This window comes from Eutrigla gurnardus (genome assembly GCF_963514095.1).
Source record: "Eutrigla gurnardus genome assembly, chromosome: 18".
In the NCBI taxonomy this organism is placed as follows: domain Eukaryota; kingdom Metazoa; phylum Chordata; class Actinopteri; order Perciformes; family Triglidae; genus Eutrigla; species Eutrigla gurnardus.
Window position 1 is genome coordinate 6462633 of NC_139929.1, and position 15846 is coordinate 6478478.

The 15846-nt window shown below is 44.5% G+C and overlaps 2 protein-coding genes across 2 annotated transcripts; one reads left to right on the forward strand and one right to left on the reverse strand.

The window, feature by feature from the left end:
• Positions 1–313: 313 nt before the first annotated feature.
• On the forward strand, positions 314–5889 carry abcf2b (ATP-binding cassette, sub-family F (GCN20), member 2b). The gene is made up of 15 exons (XM_084033589.1): positions 314–453; positions 1281–1428; positions 1628–1840; positions 2043–2225; positions 2432–2603; positions 3016–3111; positions 3195–3297; positions 3470–3565; positions 3870–3989; positions 4112–4201; positions 4290–4400; positions 4489–4551; positions 5241–5369; positions 5470–5673; positions 5765–5889. Exons 2-15 carry the CDS (start codon positions 1293–1295, stop codon positions 5882–5884), a joined length of 1836 nt encoding a protein of 611 aa, XP_083889715.1. The 5' UTR covers positions 314–453; positions 1281–1292; the 3' UTR covers positions 5885–5889.
• A 151-nt stretch (positions 5890–6040) lies between these two features.
• LOC311028803 (uncharacterized protein) lies at positions 6041–13817 on the reverse strand. Its single transcript, XM_084033587.1, has 17 exons — positions 13651–13817; positions 12982–13088; positions 12747–12886; positions 12498–12658; positions 12222–12383; positions 11615–12137; positions 11361–11462; positions 10641–10731; positions 10282–10502; positions 9928–10170; positions 9726–9824; positions 9309–9502; positions 9044–9218; positions 8792–8948; positions 8556–8709; positions 7977–8088; positions 6041–7886 (listed from the first exon to the last, which is right to left on the reverse strand). Exons 1-17 carry the CDS (start codon positions 13669–13671, stop codon positions 7711–7713), a joined length of 2838 nt encoding a protein of 945 aa, XP_083889713.1. The 5' UTR covers positions 13672–13817; the 3' UTR covers positions 6041–7710.
• Positions 13818–15846: the final 2029 nt, after the last annotated feature.

Below are 15846 nucleotides of genomic sequence, written 5' to 3' on the forward strand. Positions count from 1 at the left end.
TTTCTTTTTTTTCTTTTTTTTGCTACGAGGATCGTTTAAAACAGAAAACACACCGATAATATGTCAAAGACGTGTGATTAGTTTACAGTTGTGCCAAATGTGTATATTTTTATAATGGTGTGGAAAAATGGGTGCATTTAAAATATTTTCAGTGTGGTTACACCTCAGTTTTATTGACATGTTTACTGGTTAATACAGTTAATGACGTAGCCTCTAAGTCCCAGCATATACTTACATTATTTTATACAGATTTATTAATAAAATCTGTGACTAATATAAGCCTAAAGGTTTTTTTTACTGCAGTCCCACGACAGGGGGCGGTAACATCCGTTCTCACCGCCCCTTTTGACCATATATGGTCCGTCTGGCGGTGTTGCGTGCGGCTACATCCACCCGGCAAAAAGTGGACACGAGACATCGGTGTGCTCCAGAGACCCGTTACACATTATCTAGGTAAGAGAGATACTTACAGCGCCTGTCAACGTCGGCTCGAATGGGAGACACTGTTTTATTTGTTTACAGTAAATAATACGTTTGAAAGAGAAACGTTAAACGCCGAGTTGTCCGCTTTCATAGCTTGTCGTAGCTAGTTGGGCCTTGCGTCAGGTTAGCTTTAGCATTAGCGGCTCAGGCCTGTCAGCTGTAGCTAGCCGCCGTTGTTAGCTTAGCCAGAGAGCTAACGGTAACGCAGCCTGCGGCTAGTTTACCAAAATGTATACGTTTATCCCGTGTGTGTGACATCCTGTTATAAACGTCGAACACGACAGTTTCGGTGCTGTCGTCGACCAATTCCATCGGAAGTGACACATCTACCGGTATCGATAGCGGCATCCGCTACCGTTAGCTTCTAACAGTTAGGCTTCGGGGCTCTATAATGGGACGAACCCAACGTGCGAGCAGGTGGGACTGGAATGGAAGCAAAATGCCGTCGCGGTCACCATTGTCATCATCATCACCGCTATGTAGGCTGTAACGTTGCCGGTAAAGTTAGGCCTCTAATCGCGTCAGCCCTTCCTCAAAGTCAGCTGTAAGTTGGAGTTACACCACGAGTTTCACTTAACGTTACCGGCATTTTTTTTATACTCGTTAATCGGCGAATGTTCTTCCCCTACCGGCACAGTTTGTAAGCGTTAGCCACTCATTGTACTAACCGGACTATCATAAAATTCTCAAACCCTCTAACAATATATAATCAGGGTATGGTTACATACATAAAATGGTATTATTGGAGAATACGTGTTGATCTATATTCTTCTTTCTTATTTCCTGCTGTTGAATAGCCTTTCACAACCATGCCATCCGACTTAGCCAAGAAGAAGGCAGCAAAGAAGAAGGAGGCTGCCAAAGCCCGCCAGCGTACCAAGAAAACTGATGAGGGTGAGGAGGGCGAACAAGCGGAGGCCCAGCTTAATGGAGCCGAGAGCAATGGTGAGAGGAGGCCTGATCTTTGAATACATGTTGTTGAAAGGTGTGGTTGTTATTTATTAGGGATGGTATCATTCCTGGGAAACATCTTCAAGTATGTCTGCTTGTTAATTTGCCACATTTGAACTCATTATTCTGTCAAATAGGTTCATGTCCAGCTTGAAATGTAAGCAAAATGGTGAACGGGATTTTGGTTTTATAGGTATTCTCAGTTTGACAAAGGAGCTGGATGAGTTTGAGCTGGCGAAGACGGAGGCACGGGCAGTGACAGGTGTTTTGGCCTCACACCCCAACAGCACTGATGTCCACGTTGCCAGCCTGTCCCTCACCTTCCATGGTCAAGAGCTGCTAGCAGACACCAGCCTGGAGCTCAACTCCGGCAGACGCTATGGTCTCATCGGCCTCAACGGCACAGGTAAACGCTTTCTCCTGGCACATGATACTACTAGTCGGTATCCCTTTGTTTTTGGAACATGGACATCCTCAAAGCTACTCTTTCAACACATATATACACTTCAGTCACTACATTTGCCCATTTACAGCAGTCCCCCTTTTTAGAATGTGAAATAAAAAATCCTTTGAGCAAAATTAATGTTTTAACTACTTGTATATTCCAGGAAAATCTATGCTGTTGTCAGCCATCGGGCATCGTGAGATCCCCATCCCAGAGCACATCGATATTTACCACTTGACCCGGGAGATGGCCCCCAGTGAGAAGACTGCACTTCACTGTGTCATGGAGGTGGATGAACAGAGGATTATGCTGGAGAAGGAGGCAGAGAGACTTGCCCATGAGGACTGTGAGTTAAATGTGCTGTACCAAGCAATACTTTGAGAGGGGAGATGTATTGTTACAGAGGCACACCCTAGTGGGAGTGTATCTGACTGGACTTGAAGCAAAGACTAGGAAAGCTGAATCACACATAATTTTACTCTAGCTTTATTCATTGACGTTTAATAGTAAATTCCTTCTTTTTTCTTTTTTTTTTTTTTTGCACCTTCTTAGCCGAGTGTGAGAAGCTGATGGAGCTGTATGAACGTCTGGAGGAGCTGGATGCAGACAAGGCGGAGGTGCGAGCCTCCCGGATCCTCCATGGTTTGGGTTTCACTGCTGCTATGCAGCAGAAGAAACTGAAGGACTTCAGTGGAGGATGGAGGATGCGTGTTGCTCTGGCCAGGTAAACAAAGTACTTAGTGTTATACCGTTGACTTCCTTTTTGTGTCTGCATAGGTTTGAATTTGAACAGTGTAGTACTCTGATTAATCTTCTTTGAATAGTAAAATACTATATTCAGGGCTACTATGAAGATATGTTTTTGGTGGAGCGCTCCATGTTTTGCTGCCATTTTCTAAGCCGAACTGTGGAAGCTAATTATTCGGCAATCATAAAAGGCAACATCCATGGAAGAGATTAAGTCCATATAACTTCCTTAATTGTATTATTAAACACAAGCTTCAGAAACACAAGAGGACAATACGACTGTAAAACTAAAGAGTGGTTAAAATATACATGAAAAAAACCCCACAAGTTTCACATTTATAAAGTTTCCTCCTAAATTAAATTTTAATGACTATCCTATATTTGTCCAGAGCCCTGTTCATCAAGCCCTTCATGCTGCTGCTGGATGAGCCGACTAACCACTTGGATCTGGATGCTTGTGTGTGGTTGGAGGAGGAGCTCAGTTCGTAAGTTCACCCCCCCTGCTTCCTCATTTTAAACGAGTCCAAACCGTCCGATACGTGCAGCTCATTCTGCTTCTTGTTGTCAGGTTCAAGCGAATCCTCGTGCTCATCTCACACTCTCAAGACTTCCTGAACGGTGTGTGCACCAATATCATCCACCTCCATCAGAGAAAACTGAAATACTACACGGTAAGACCACTTTGTAGAAACCACTGGAAACGGCCTCGCCATCCCTTAGAACATATTAAAGAGTCTTGAATCCTCTGCTATATGTGACCTCATCATGCTTAGTAGGCTGTTACTAATTATGTGTATGTGCTGCCCCTGTTGGATGACTGGGCAAATCTATTTCTGCTTTAAGGGTAACTATGACCAGTATGTGAAGACCAGAGAGGAGCTGGAAGAGAACCAGATGAAGCGCTTCAACTGGGAACAGGACCAGATAACACACATGAAGGTACAGGACGGAGAGAATGTGGTGGATTGTTTTCACTGCACAGAATGCATAGTTTGACAAGAATATTCAGCAAGCAAACTCATCCCTGGTTGACTTTGGACAACATTTTAATAAATGACCATCCTTAAGGTTTTTGTGGCCACTGTGAAAGTCACAACATGCTTTGGAAATGTTATAAAACCTTTTTTCTCTCTCTTTTAACGGCATTCACATGTTAAATTTTACAAGCAATCATTATTCTGGCTTTCATTGGCCTGAATCAAGACTTGTACTCATTGTTCTTTTTTACATCGCTCTCCTCTAGAATTACATTGCCAGGTTTGGTCATGGCTCTGCAAAGCTGGCACGACAGGCACAGAGCAAAGAGAAAACACTGCAGAAGATGGTGGCCTCAGGCCTGACTGAAAAAGTTGTGAATGACAAGGTACGAATACAGTTGGGGAAACTACTTTCAGTATCCTTCAGGACGGTGGTTTTCAGACTTTTGAGATGCATTTTGAGGTCACATGAATATTGTGGTATAACATCTGCTTCTGTCTCCCACAGACTCTGTCATTTGTTTTTCCTCCCTGTGGGAAGATTCCTCCTCCGGTTATCATGGTTCAGAATGTGAGCTTCAAGTACAGTGACAACACAGTAAGTATAGTTAATATAGTGAGTACAGCTTTGTTCACCCACATCGATGTATTTCTTAGTCTCACTCATCTGTTAATGTTTCCTATAGCCGCACATATATAGAAACCTGGAGTTTGGTATTGACTTGGATACCCGAGTGGCTCTGGTGGGCCCCAACGGAGCAGGGAAGTCCACCCTGCTGAAGCTGCTGATGGGAGAGGTAGGCACAGTGTTGTTTCCCCATTGTTATTTCACAACAACCTGCAGTGTCGGTTTTCAAGATCATTCTCTTTTTTTCCTCTTTGTAGCTCCTACCCACTGATGGCATGATCCGCAAACATTCTCACGTCAAGATTGGCAGATATCACCAGGTAAAACACTGAGCCTGTTGACGGCTACGCTATATGCTTGCATGTTTAAAAAAATACACTACTTTTTATGTGTGTATCTGATCGGCACTGATGGTAAATGTAGTCCACTAGCAATGGGTTTGTTAGGATGCATAAGTCTGGTAAATAAACTCTCAAATGATATATTATACCTAGGTAGGTACAGACTTTTTAAAGTCCCACTGAAATGGATTATTTGAGTGGTGCACAGTTATGAGACTCTTTTTGTATTTGATTGAACTGCTAAGAAGTGGGTAGACTTAAACTGTAGCTCATATAGAGCTACAGACGACTGTCATGCCTTGCTCAACACCTGCCTTGTTGCTAAATGTTGCAGGTTGATTGTCATATTAATGGTTGAAATTGGTTGCCACTAGTTTAGCTAAGGATACTTAATGTTTTGTAATAAGAAATTTGAATTATTAATGTAAATACAGATTCCACCTACTCTTCTGTTAAATCACTTCACAACGCGACTATGTGATCTAAAAGGGTAATAAGGCATGTTTCATTGTATCTAGACTTCAACAACCCTAGAGCATTTGTGATCTTAAAAGGCTCCATCTGATTCAGGGCTAAAACCATGCTGTGCCAGACATGGGAGCAGTCTTTCCCAGAACATATATCTGCTGTTAAACTAAATGTTTCCTGTCTATCTGCTCATCTTACAGCATCTAACAGAGCAGCTGGAGCTGGACTTGTCTCCTTTGGAGTACATGATGAAGTGTTACCCTGATATCAAAGAGAAGGAGGAGATGAGGAAGATCATTGGGCGCTACGGACTGACGGGGAAGCAGCAGGTAGGATTGGGGCTCTCTTCCAGATAATATCAAATGGGAAAGGGCTTGTGTTTTATTTGTCTTTCTGCAGCTGTTATTTTACACTTGACTTTCTTTGCAGGTCAGTCCTATCAGGAACTTGTCAGATGGCCAAAAGTGCCGGGTGTGTTTTGCCTGGCTGGCCTGGCAGAACCCTCACATGTTGTTCCTCGACGAGCCCACCAATCACTTGGATATCGAGACCATTGACGCGTTGGCAGAAGCCGTCAATGAGTTTGACGGCGGCATGATGCTAGTTAGCCACGACTTCAGGCTAATTCAACAGGTAAATATCAATCATTCAATGGATTAATTTGACATATGGCTGTAAATGGGTGCAGCATTTAACTTGTGTGTGTGATCTTATTTTTTTCCAGGTGGCTCAGGAGATCTGGGTTTGCGAGAATCAAACCATCACAAAGTGGAATAGGGACATCCTGGCGTACAAGGAGCACTTAAAATCAAAGATCCAAAAGCAGCAAGCGCATGACATCTGAAGGAACGTCATACTGAGTCACTCCTTTATCTTGTATCATGGATTTGACCTGCCAGCTCCTGACGCAATGAGCAGGGTTTACACAGGAAATGTCGTAACTAGAACTGAAACAATCTCTTATACATCTTATTGGACACGTCTCTTGTACATGTTGTACTGTATTTCCATCTCGGTTTGACAGTGCCGTACCTGACCCGATCACCACCCCCACCCCCCACCCCTCTCTCCTTTCACCTCAGGCTGCACTCTGATTGGCTGATTCACCCGAAGCATCTCAGTGCATTTTGGAATGCATTCCATTGTGCTGTCTTCATAGAAAAGTTTTATTTTTCCGAAATGTTCTGTTTTATCCCATCATTTATGCATCAGCTTTTAGGTCATATTTTATGATATTTAAAAGTTGACTTCTTTTTTTTTTTTTTTCTGTGTAAAAGAGCAGTTCTTAAACAGTTCCTTATTTAACAATGTAATGCAATAAAGGTTTGTCTGAATAAACAGAACAGCATATTTAGATTCAGAAGGTTTTATTATTCATTTTACACTTAACGAATACAGTGCTTGTATCCAAAAATCAAAAGCCTTTTAGGGAAAATAAACTATTTTACATCTCTGTAAACAAGAGGACAAAACGTGACGAGTAAAATAGGTTTGCTTTGGATTCTGGCCTGTGAGCCCCATGGCTGCATAGATCCTCCTCTTAGTCTCTACACCGTGTTGCTGCTGCTCACTCTGCCTTCCATGTCAACTTAAAATTGCTGGGTTGTCTGAAAAGATAGTGGCATTTCTTGGCATAACTAATACAACAGCCATTTAAAAAAAAATCCAATGAATCACCAAGCATATGCTCTTAAAAAAATGACTCATGGTTACACCCATACAGGTGTTAGCTTAGTCATAAAATCAGATGGTTTCTGTTGCAAACAGCTTTAAAGTTACGCCTCATTTTGTTTCCAGGACGACTACATGTTCAGTTTCTCATAAAATCAATTTAAACGAGACCTTTTACATGTTTTAACATTTTTCTCGTTTGAATTACAGAACATGTTTTTGTTCCAACAGGAAACTTGTTAAAACTACATAAATCAACTCTTTAAATGGGGAAACCTGTTATAAAGTACGACCTTATCCCATTTTAAACATTTCTCGTTTTAACAAATTGGTGTCACAAGAAAACGATGTCGCGATCAATCATGTAACGTCATGGATCCAGATATAGAGCAGGATATTAAAAAAAAAAGTGTACTCATTCTAATAAACATCCTAGTTTGAAATGTATTCTGATCATTCCAACTCAATTTTAATAGACTGGTTTTTGGAAGACATTATCTGACTTCACATCCTTCAAAAAAAATCTTCAACCACATTTAGCTAAATTGACTTATTGAGATTTTCATTTAATTCAAACATGAGGCCAATAGTCATTACAGTCTGAAAATACATGCTGTGTGATGTCACATTGGAATCAACAAATGGTGCCAATCAGCATAAACTGATAATCTCCAACCTATAATGCTGCAGGTAAAGCTTTAACGTTTTGTCGGGTGGGTTTTTTTCCCCAAAGGGCTGCAGTGTATGCAAGTTAATGCAGATTAATTCTGATATGTTAACTTTTTTTTTTTAACGCCAGGCTCTGATTTAAGGTTTCAAATTGGTAGCGTGTGTGATTGACAGATTAGTGACACTAGCTGCAGTTGAAACAGTGCAAAATAGGAGTGTTTCGGTTACGCTGCATCTCGGAGAATCCCGACGGCGGCGTGCTTCAGGGGCGACATGGGGGACCGCAGCACTCATCTACAGTATGCGTGGACCAGCCGAAGGTATCGCTGCTCACTGGGCTTCCCACTCCTCATCTGAGACATCATCAGGAGGAATGACGCGAGTGTTGCTGGCCCGAATGCTGCTGATGTTGGTGGAAGAGAGGAGGCTCGCGATACCCATCAGACTCACGCCGGTGCATTCCAGGTTCACCTGAGCCAGATGCATGTGTTTCAGGAACTTTAGGCCTGAGGGAAAGCATAAGAATCAACATAGATTTGTGACTAAGAAGGGAGTCAGCTGAAGAACGGGACACTGATGTCAGAGTTTGATCTTACCGTGGTCTGTGATCCGTGTGCGGCTGAGATTAAGCTTCACGAGTTGATTGCAGCGGATCAAACCTCTTCTTATTACTGTGTCTCCCACCTGGGTGCTGGCTAACCCCAACACCTAAAAAAAACATCAATAATGTCATGAATACTTAACCGTACCTTAACTTGGCAACCCCCTTTCTGGGTCCCACATCAAAAAGGTCCAGTGTTTAGGATTAAGGGGGGAAATAATAATAATTTTTAGTTTTCTGTTAGCTTAGAATGAGCGCTTAGCTCTGAAAGGGAGGGGTGAGCAGAGGGGTCCTCAGCTGGTTGCAATCTGCAACCTCACCACTAGATGCCACTAAATCCTACACACTGGTGCTGGGTTATCACATTTTCACAACAGTATTTTTGAAAACCACTTTTAACCTTTAATTAAAGAGTAGTGAGGTGAGATAAACCAGTATTATATGTGACATAAGTTAACCTGTGTTTATTATGGCAAATAGTTTAAATTGCAGGGCAGCATATATTATTTTAATACCATTTCTTAAACTAAGCTTGTGCTGGGCAGCTGACAGAAATATCGGCGGTAGAAATCACCTGAAGGTGCGGCAGACAGATGATGAGCTCGGACACTCCTCGGCTGGTGACTGCTGTCCGGTCCAAACAGAGCTCCTGCAGCTCCTGCAGGCCGCGCAGCGAGGGAAGTCCTGCGTCGGTCACCTGCGTGTTGCTAAGTGACAGCTTCTTCAACCTGAACACACAATACTTCCATCAGTATCCCTGTTGAGAACATACCAAAACCTCTGTTATGATGACCTGCGTGTGGGATTGACCTGTTCATGGTAGAGAGCTGGTTGACTCCCTGGTCTGTGACTTGTGTGTAGTCGGTCAGATCCAGCTCTAGGATCAGAGATAGTTTAGAGAGGAATGAAAGCCCGCTGTCTGTCACAGAGTGGCGTCCAGGGAGGGTCAGCTGAGTCAACTTCAGACCTGGAAGGAAAGTAAAAAAAAAAAACCCCTCTAAGAGCTTGATTCACGACAGACTTTGTTTCACTCTGTCTGGTAATTTTCATCCATTTACGTACCCGAGATGATCTGCAGGGCGTGATTACCGTCAGCTACGGAGATTCCCGCCAAACTGAGGGAAGACAGGGAAGGGTGGGTGGCGAGGTTCTCCAGAGAGCTTTCCGTCACACCCGTCCCATCCAGGTTTAGAGTCTGCAAGCTGGACAGCTCTGCCAAAGCGGACACATTCCTGACCTGGCAGAACAACACCCGCAAAGGCAAAGAAATGAGGAACTGTTCTGTTGTGTTAGCAGGCGTGATTCCTGATCAGTGGAGCTGGGGTACCTTAGTCTGCTTGATGCTGAGGAGCCGTAGCTGTGGCACACAGGTGGGCAGGACTGCCAGCGTGGCTTCAGTCACAGCCGTTTGGTTCAGGCTGAGCTGAGAGAGACAGGACGGAGCCGACTGGAGATACAGTACCATCCCAGCATCTGTCACTTTGGTCTGGTCCAGGGACAGGAAACACAGGCTCTTTAAACCTTGTGGACACAGGAAGAAGGACAACGTGTTGATATACGTGACAAAAATCATCAAGGCAAATCCCATTCAGCACCGAATACACGTACTTAGCACAAAGCAGCTTATGCTGGGGTCTGGCATTCTTGCACGTAATTGTAATTTCTTATGAAGTGGTGTTACATAATGTATTCTTTTCCCCTCCGGTAACAATCTGAGCGCGGTTCACAGGGCAGATTGTCTTACTTGTGATATGCTGCAGACAGGAGTCGGTCAGTTTGCTACAGGAGGCCAGGTTGAGGTGCTGGAGTTTGACCAGGCTGGACAGGATTGACAGACCAGAGTCTGTTGGAGATTAAAATCAATTAGCACATTGATCAAACATATAACAGAAGTCCAACAGAAAAATTGATATCTGAAAAGCCAGAAAAAACCATCCATTCTATACCAGTGATGAGAGGCGAGTTGACCAGACTCAGGTGCTTCAGTGCTGTGAAGGCCCGTAACTGTCGCAGGAGCTCATTGGTGGAGTAAGGGTAGCAGTTTAGGACAAACTTCTGTATTGGGCAACCGAAGAACAGCTCCAGGGTGCGCGGACGCAGGAGCCTCTCACGGGACATGTGGTTCAGCAGGAGCTCCGCTAGCTCCGGGGTGAGGCATGCCAGACTGCTGCTGTACTGCATGCTGGGAGCTGAGAGAGTGGAGACACGGGGCCAAGAATGACGGCAGCGAGCAAAGCAATGAGACACAGTTTCCTGGAAGATTGGGGAAACTACAGTGATTATTCTACGTGGTTTCTCACCGGTCATGAGGTGGACCGTTGCACGGGTTGCCAAGGCACATAGAGACGGCACGCTGGGTGCCCTGAAGGGTTTTTTAGGGGGTGATGGTTGTCCCTGGGAGGCACGGGGGTCTTCTTGCTGCGCGGCTCTTTGAAGACGCTCCACCGCAGCCAGACCTGCAGCTCCAGGCCCTTCCTGAACTCTCACATCCTCAGGCTCTGGGTCCTCCTCTGGAGCCTCCCTGAAACACACCAACACAACTGTCTTTGAGGCCAATTTAGTAATTTAATGTAATTGTAATCCAGCCAAAAATATTGCACCAGTTGCATTAAATCACAGTTCTCACACAGCATTATTGCCATGCTGTCTAGACACCCACCTGAGTCGATTGCCTTGCTCTGGCCAGTGGTGCCTTGGCTCAAATTCTCCACGAATCCGATTCTCCGGAAAGAACGGCAGCCGCGGCATTCCTGGGAAAAAGTAACAACTGTAAGCCACAAGGATTTTCCAATACCACCGAGATGAAGCTCAGATGTACACCATAAAAGTCGCATTTCCGTTCTTGAGCGTTTGTTTTTACATCCCACACCTCTCATCAGCACCAACATCTTCTGTTCTGGATCCTTGATTCTCCTCCGACAAGCTTCAACTGGGATTGAGCTCTTTTAACTCTGGTCCGGCAGGCATACAGAACACTATATCACAACCATGTGCTTTGAAAGACTGGATATGATTGGCCACCCGGCTATAAGCACTCTGGGATCTCAGTTCTCACTGGTGGGGCTCAGCAGTTCTGACCTGTGTACTATATTTTGGACAGGAAGGGGCATTCACCTACATATTTCCCCATCCTAATCTTTCTAACATATGACACACATTACTGGGGCAGTCGGTCAGATGTTGGGAAACTTATGTAACATACAGTATGAAACTGGATGGTTACTCTAAAAGCTGCAAGTAGGAGGCCAGGGGCCTCAGTTTCTGGCATTGGAGAAGAAAAGGTTTTACATGGATGAATAAATAGATGTGTGGATGAAGGAAGAGGAGGGGGAGGGGGGGAATGATGTCTCTGCATAACCCCAGAGACAGGGAGTAGTACCGTTGAGCATGTGAGGTGGTTCGTCCTCTTCTCCTTGTTCATCGTCGACCTCTATGCCTGCAGCGTCCTCCACATTTCCAGGAACCAACCTCTGGCCTCGGCCTGTTGAACAGCAACAGGGATGTCAGATAATGCCGTTTGCATAATGCTCAAGTAATGTTCCAACACTCTGGTTCGTTGAAACAACTGAGCATATAGAGTTGCAAAGTGGAGGAGCTGTTTTACAATCATTTAAAATAGTATTTAATACCTACCCCAGAAGTGAGACGGCCCAATCAGGGAAGGACCAACTCCAGGTATCCCTGCGTAATTCACCGCCTCCTCCCACAGCTGGTTGGGTAGTGGAGGCGGCAGAACAAGGTCCTGCCCTCCCGCCCCCTCCAGGACAGGGATATGTGGCTGAGGACAAACATCACAAGGAGAGGGCTCGTTCTGTCCCGCTGATGGTGGACCTGCAGGACTCGGTGGACCCGCAGGACTCGGTGGTGGTGCAGGACTCGGTGGTGGTGCAGGACTCGGTGGTAGTGCAGGACTCGGTGGGTCCTGTGGCGTCTCTGGTGGAGTGGTCTGAATGCACAGTGCAGCGTTCGGTGTCAGGCCGAGGGAGTGCAGTGAACAAGCGAGCTCAGCTTCCCCGAAGCGTTTCCGTGGAAAACCCTGGAGGAGAGAAAACGAGGGTAGGGAGGGGTGACGCCCGGCGATGTGCTCCACGACGCTTCGCAGGGGAGCGTCAGCTGGGAAGCGTTCACGCATGGACTCGCCAGATGGGAGTCGAATCTGCAGCAAAAAAAATACACACGAGATCAGCAATTCTGGCTTTATCTACATCACACGCAGGCATTCAAATCTTCATCGCCTCACCATGAGGACGCAGTTGTTATCCACATTAGTCTGAGTCTTTCCTCCAAGCTTCTGTCCTCCTTGACCACCTGGGGGAGACGCCTCTGTGGCAGCGCTGGTCTGGTTCTTCTGCTGCAAGCTCCTCCGATCCTCGGCTATCCGCTTCAACACCAACTCGCGCTCCTGGTTGGCCAGAGACAAGACGTTACTTCTGAGATTACACAGTAAAATATTTGATTCTGTGCCAGTCCAGGTGATTTGGCACTGTTTGCGACCAGACGTTTCAGCAATGCTGACCTGCTTCTTTTGTCTTCTCTCTGCTCGGGCCTCCTGAGCAACACGTTGCCTCTGCTGCTCTTCAAATTCACCCCTGTCCTGTTTGATGCGGGACTCGACTGGTAGTGGTTCAGGGGACAGGGCGCCGGACTGCGACGGTTTCAGCACCAATGCAGGAGATGCTGTTTAAGCAAAAACAGAAAAAAACAAAACGTGACTCCCGATCCTTAAAGGTGAACCCAGTCCTACACAAAGTGCTTGGTGTCATACCTCTGCTGTCAGAAGGAGACGTATGGGTCTCTGAAGTGCTTGCTGCCTCTTTGGGTGGGTTGAAAGCAGCGAATGCCGTCTCAGCCGGCTGTGATGACTGCTTGACCAACTTGTGCCGTGGATACTGACCCTGCAAGAGCCTGTCGACATATGACAGAGACATACAAAAGTGATTCACTGGACAATCAATGCCAACTGTTTAAGATTGTATTAAAAAAAAGGGGCTAGGACTCACCACTCAGCTGCATCCGACACAGAAAAATGCCCCGCCTGTACGGCTGCCTGGATCTGCTCCTCTGAGAACCCCATCTCACTGAGGATGAGGAATAACTCCCCAATAGTCTGCAAAACAACAACAAGCATCAAAAGGGCCATCCACAACCCAAAGTACACAACATTTAAGTTCCCACTACGAATGTATGGTGCATTACAAGGCATAACAATAGTATATTCTGTAAGTACATGTTAGATATAAATATCTAGTTTCTATGCGCAACTTATTTTATTATTTACTTATTTTAAATGCGCGTTGTTTAATGTTTTATAACAGTAGGCTAAAGGGGTATTATTATTAAATACATATTAATAGTCATGGATTATAAAGGCGTAATGAGAATGTTTAATTGTAATTTTCCTCGCAAAGTTCGAGCCTTTAACTGGCCTCTGTCGGGGTAAATGCGTTAATACACAGCGATTCCACACGAGCCCACAGACGACCAGCTAGCTTACAGCTAACGCTCTGTATGTTGTTATGTCTGCGGTACAGTGAGGTTGTCAACAAACGGCGTTAGCACGGCGGCTAACGGTTAGCCGAAAAAAAAAAATGACGATGAGGCTAAAGCAGCTAGCAAGCTAAAAAAAATGTGTTGTCATGCCCAGCGCAGCTCGGTTATGTGTAGCTTACCGGAGGGGCAGCAGAACTCATGCCGTTGCGTCAGTGTTGATGGATGAATATCAATATTGAGCTGATGTTAATCGGGGACTTGGTTGACTTCCTGGTTTGGAGTCCGCAGCGCCGCTCGTTATGCTAGCAACGCTGAACAGAAGCCCTTTGACTCGTAGATTGACAAGAATATCAACAAGAAACTGGCCTATCAACACCGCGGAGAGTCGGGAGTTTTTTTTTTCCTCAACTGACGCAGCGGTGCACAAATCCGGTCAACCTCTCAGTGATTGACAGAGCCAAACCCCAACCACCGCCCCCGAACAAAAATATAATCACATATGATTAAAGATGTCCTTGTAATCTGTGCAACCTGAAAATGTACAGCACACACTCCCAAAAGTGACGTAGACAGAATCAAACCACATATAAATAAATACATTAAGTAAGAAAGAAAGGATCTGCAATTACTTCATTTAGCAGGTGAACCACAGCCGGGTTCAATACCCGCCCATCACCACTAGGGGTCACTCTTACTCTGTTTGTATTGATGTGCATGTAATTAACATTGTAAAATCATTATTATAAACGGTCAAAAATGTGGGAGATTTACTTTAAATTACTTTAGCTAGGCCTGCTCCAGTACCACTACTTTAAAGGAATTACTACCACTACTAGAATAAATGGTGATACTATCAGTAACATGAGGATGTTCTCTGTCCAAATTCCCCCAAAGTATTGGGAGTATTTGCTGTGGAATGTTATGTATGTTTTGCACAGCTTGTTTAAAAGTATTTATAGACATGGGGCACTGGATAGCTCAGTGGTAGAGTTGGCGCCCCATGTACCCAGAGGCGATTCTAGAGTCTGTTGGGGCCCCAAGCAAAATTTTCAGTGGGGCCCTTCTGACTAAACAATAACAATAATAATCTTCTAAATAATCTGACGCCAACGAAAGATGTATGAAACCAACGTTTTTTATATTCAAAATGTGCATATATAAATGTCAAGAACAATAAAAACCATATAATAACTAACTAGTTTATTTACACTTTATTTTTATGAGGAGGTCGGTTGAAAAAAAAAGTATCTTTTTTAATTCTGTCTTCCATTGTGGTCTTTAGCGGCAGTGGCGGCGGCGGCGGGCATCAAATTGATTTTTTAAACATTCATAAAACAGCCCTCGGGCCGAGTCTCGGGGGCCCCCTGGCAACTCGGGGCCCCAAGCAGTTGCCTGCCTTGCCTGTTCACAAACAGCGCCTCTGCATGTACCGAGGCTAACGCTGGCTTCAAATCCAACTGGCGGCCGTTTCGGCATGTCGTCCCCATCTCTCTCCCTCCTTTTCACTCTAAAAAAATCAAAATAATTGTAGACATAAAACATGATATGAGAAATGATCAGATGTTGTGCTGCATAGTTGATTCCAGGATGCCAAGCCTGTATAAATTGAAAGCAGGACGCACAGACAGAGCGGATACAAATGCTGTTAATGGTCGGTTTACTTGGTCTTTGTTAAAAAATAAAAGGCAACAGGTAGGTAGTCAGCAAAGCCAAGTGTGCCCGAATAGGAAGCAGGAAGGCAGACAAATAGCAAAAACAGACAGAACGAATATTAGCAGACATTAGGCAGATAGAGTGAACAAAGGCTGGACCACTGTGGCTGTGAAGCATAATAATAGGACTGGTGTATATTACTAGGTGAGTAATTAGGGGAAATGAGGGGCAGGTGTGTGTGGGCAGGTGATAGTCAGTTGACTACAGAACAACAGGAAGGGGTGAGGACTGGCACTCATAAATAAGGGATAGAGAATGTGAAAAATATATTAACATATATATTATATATTAACATAACTTATGCTTTATTGGTACATGTTGTTAAACAAATGTGTTATTAAATTTGCACAAACCAGTTGATTATTAGTCATCCAGCTTTGGGGGCTCTTTGCTCAAAGTCTATTCTTGTCCTTGAGAACAGGAAGTTGATGATGATGTGATGCTTTAAGGCTTTATATGGTACCAAATTATTATTTTTGGCTGTTTTGGATATTTTGTCATTGGCCTATTTTATCGCATTTTAAAGGCCTAATTGATTAAACTCACATTTAATTTGTTTTTGTGATAATGATGTTAGTTCTCCAAGGAGAATCAACTGACATATGCTGACATAACTACTTGAGAGTCCAGAAAAGGACCCTTCACACCCTGGACACAACCTG

Excerpts from the sequence above, each read along its gene's own strand:
- abcf2b (XM_084033589.1), top strand. The coding sequence starts at position 1,293 with ATGCCATCCGACTTAGCCAAGAAGAAGGCAGCAAAGAAGAAGGAGGCT. Across the intron at positions 2,604-3,015 it reads ATGCGTGTTGCTCTGGCCAG|AGCCCTGTTCATCAAGCCCT; the intron begins GTAAACAAAGTA and ends ATATTTGTCCAG. Across the intron at positions 3,112-3,194 it reads TTGGAGGAGGAGCTCAGTTC|GTTCAAGCGAATCCTCGTGC; the intron begins GTAAGTTCACCC and ends TCTTGTTGTCAG.
- LOC311028803 (XM_084033587.1), bottom strand. The coding sequence starts at position 13,671 with ATGAGTTCTGCTGCCCCTCCG. Across the intron at positions 12,659-12,746 it reads GTCTCCTTCTGACAGCAGAG|CATCTCCTGCATTGGTGCTG; the intron begins GTATGACACCAA and ends TTGCTTAAACAG. Across the intron at positions 12,138-12,221 it reads ATAACAACTGCGTCCTCATG|ATTCGACTCCCATCTGGCGA; the intron begins GTGAGGCGATGA and ends TTTTTGCTGCAG.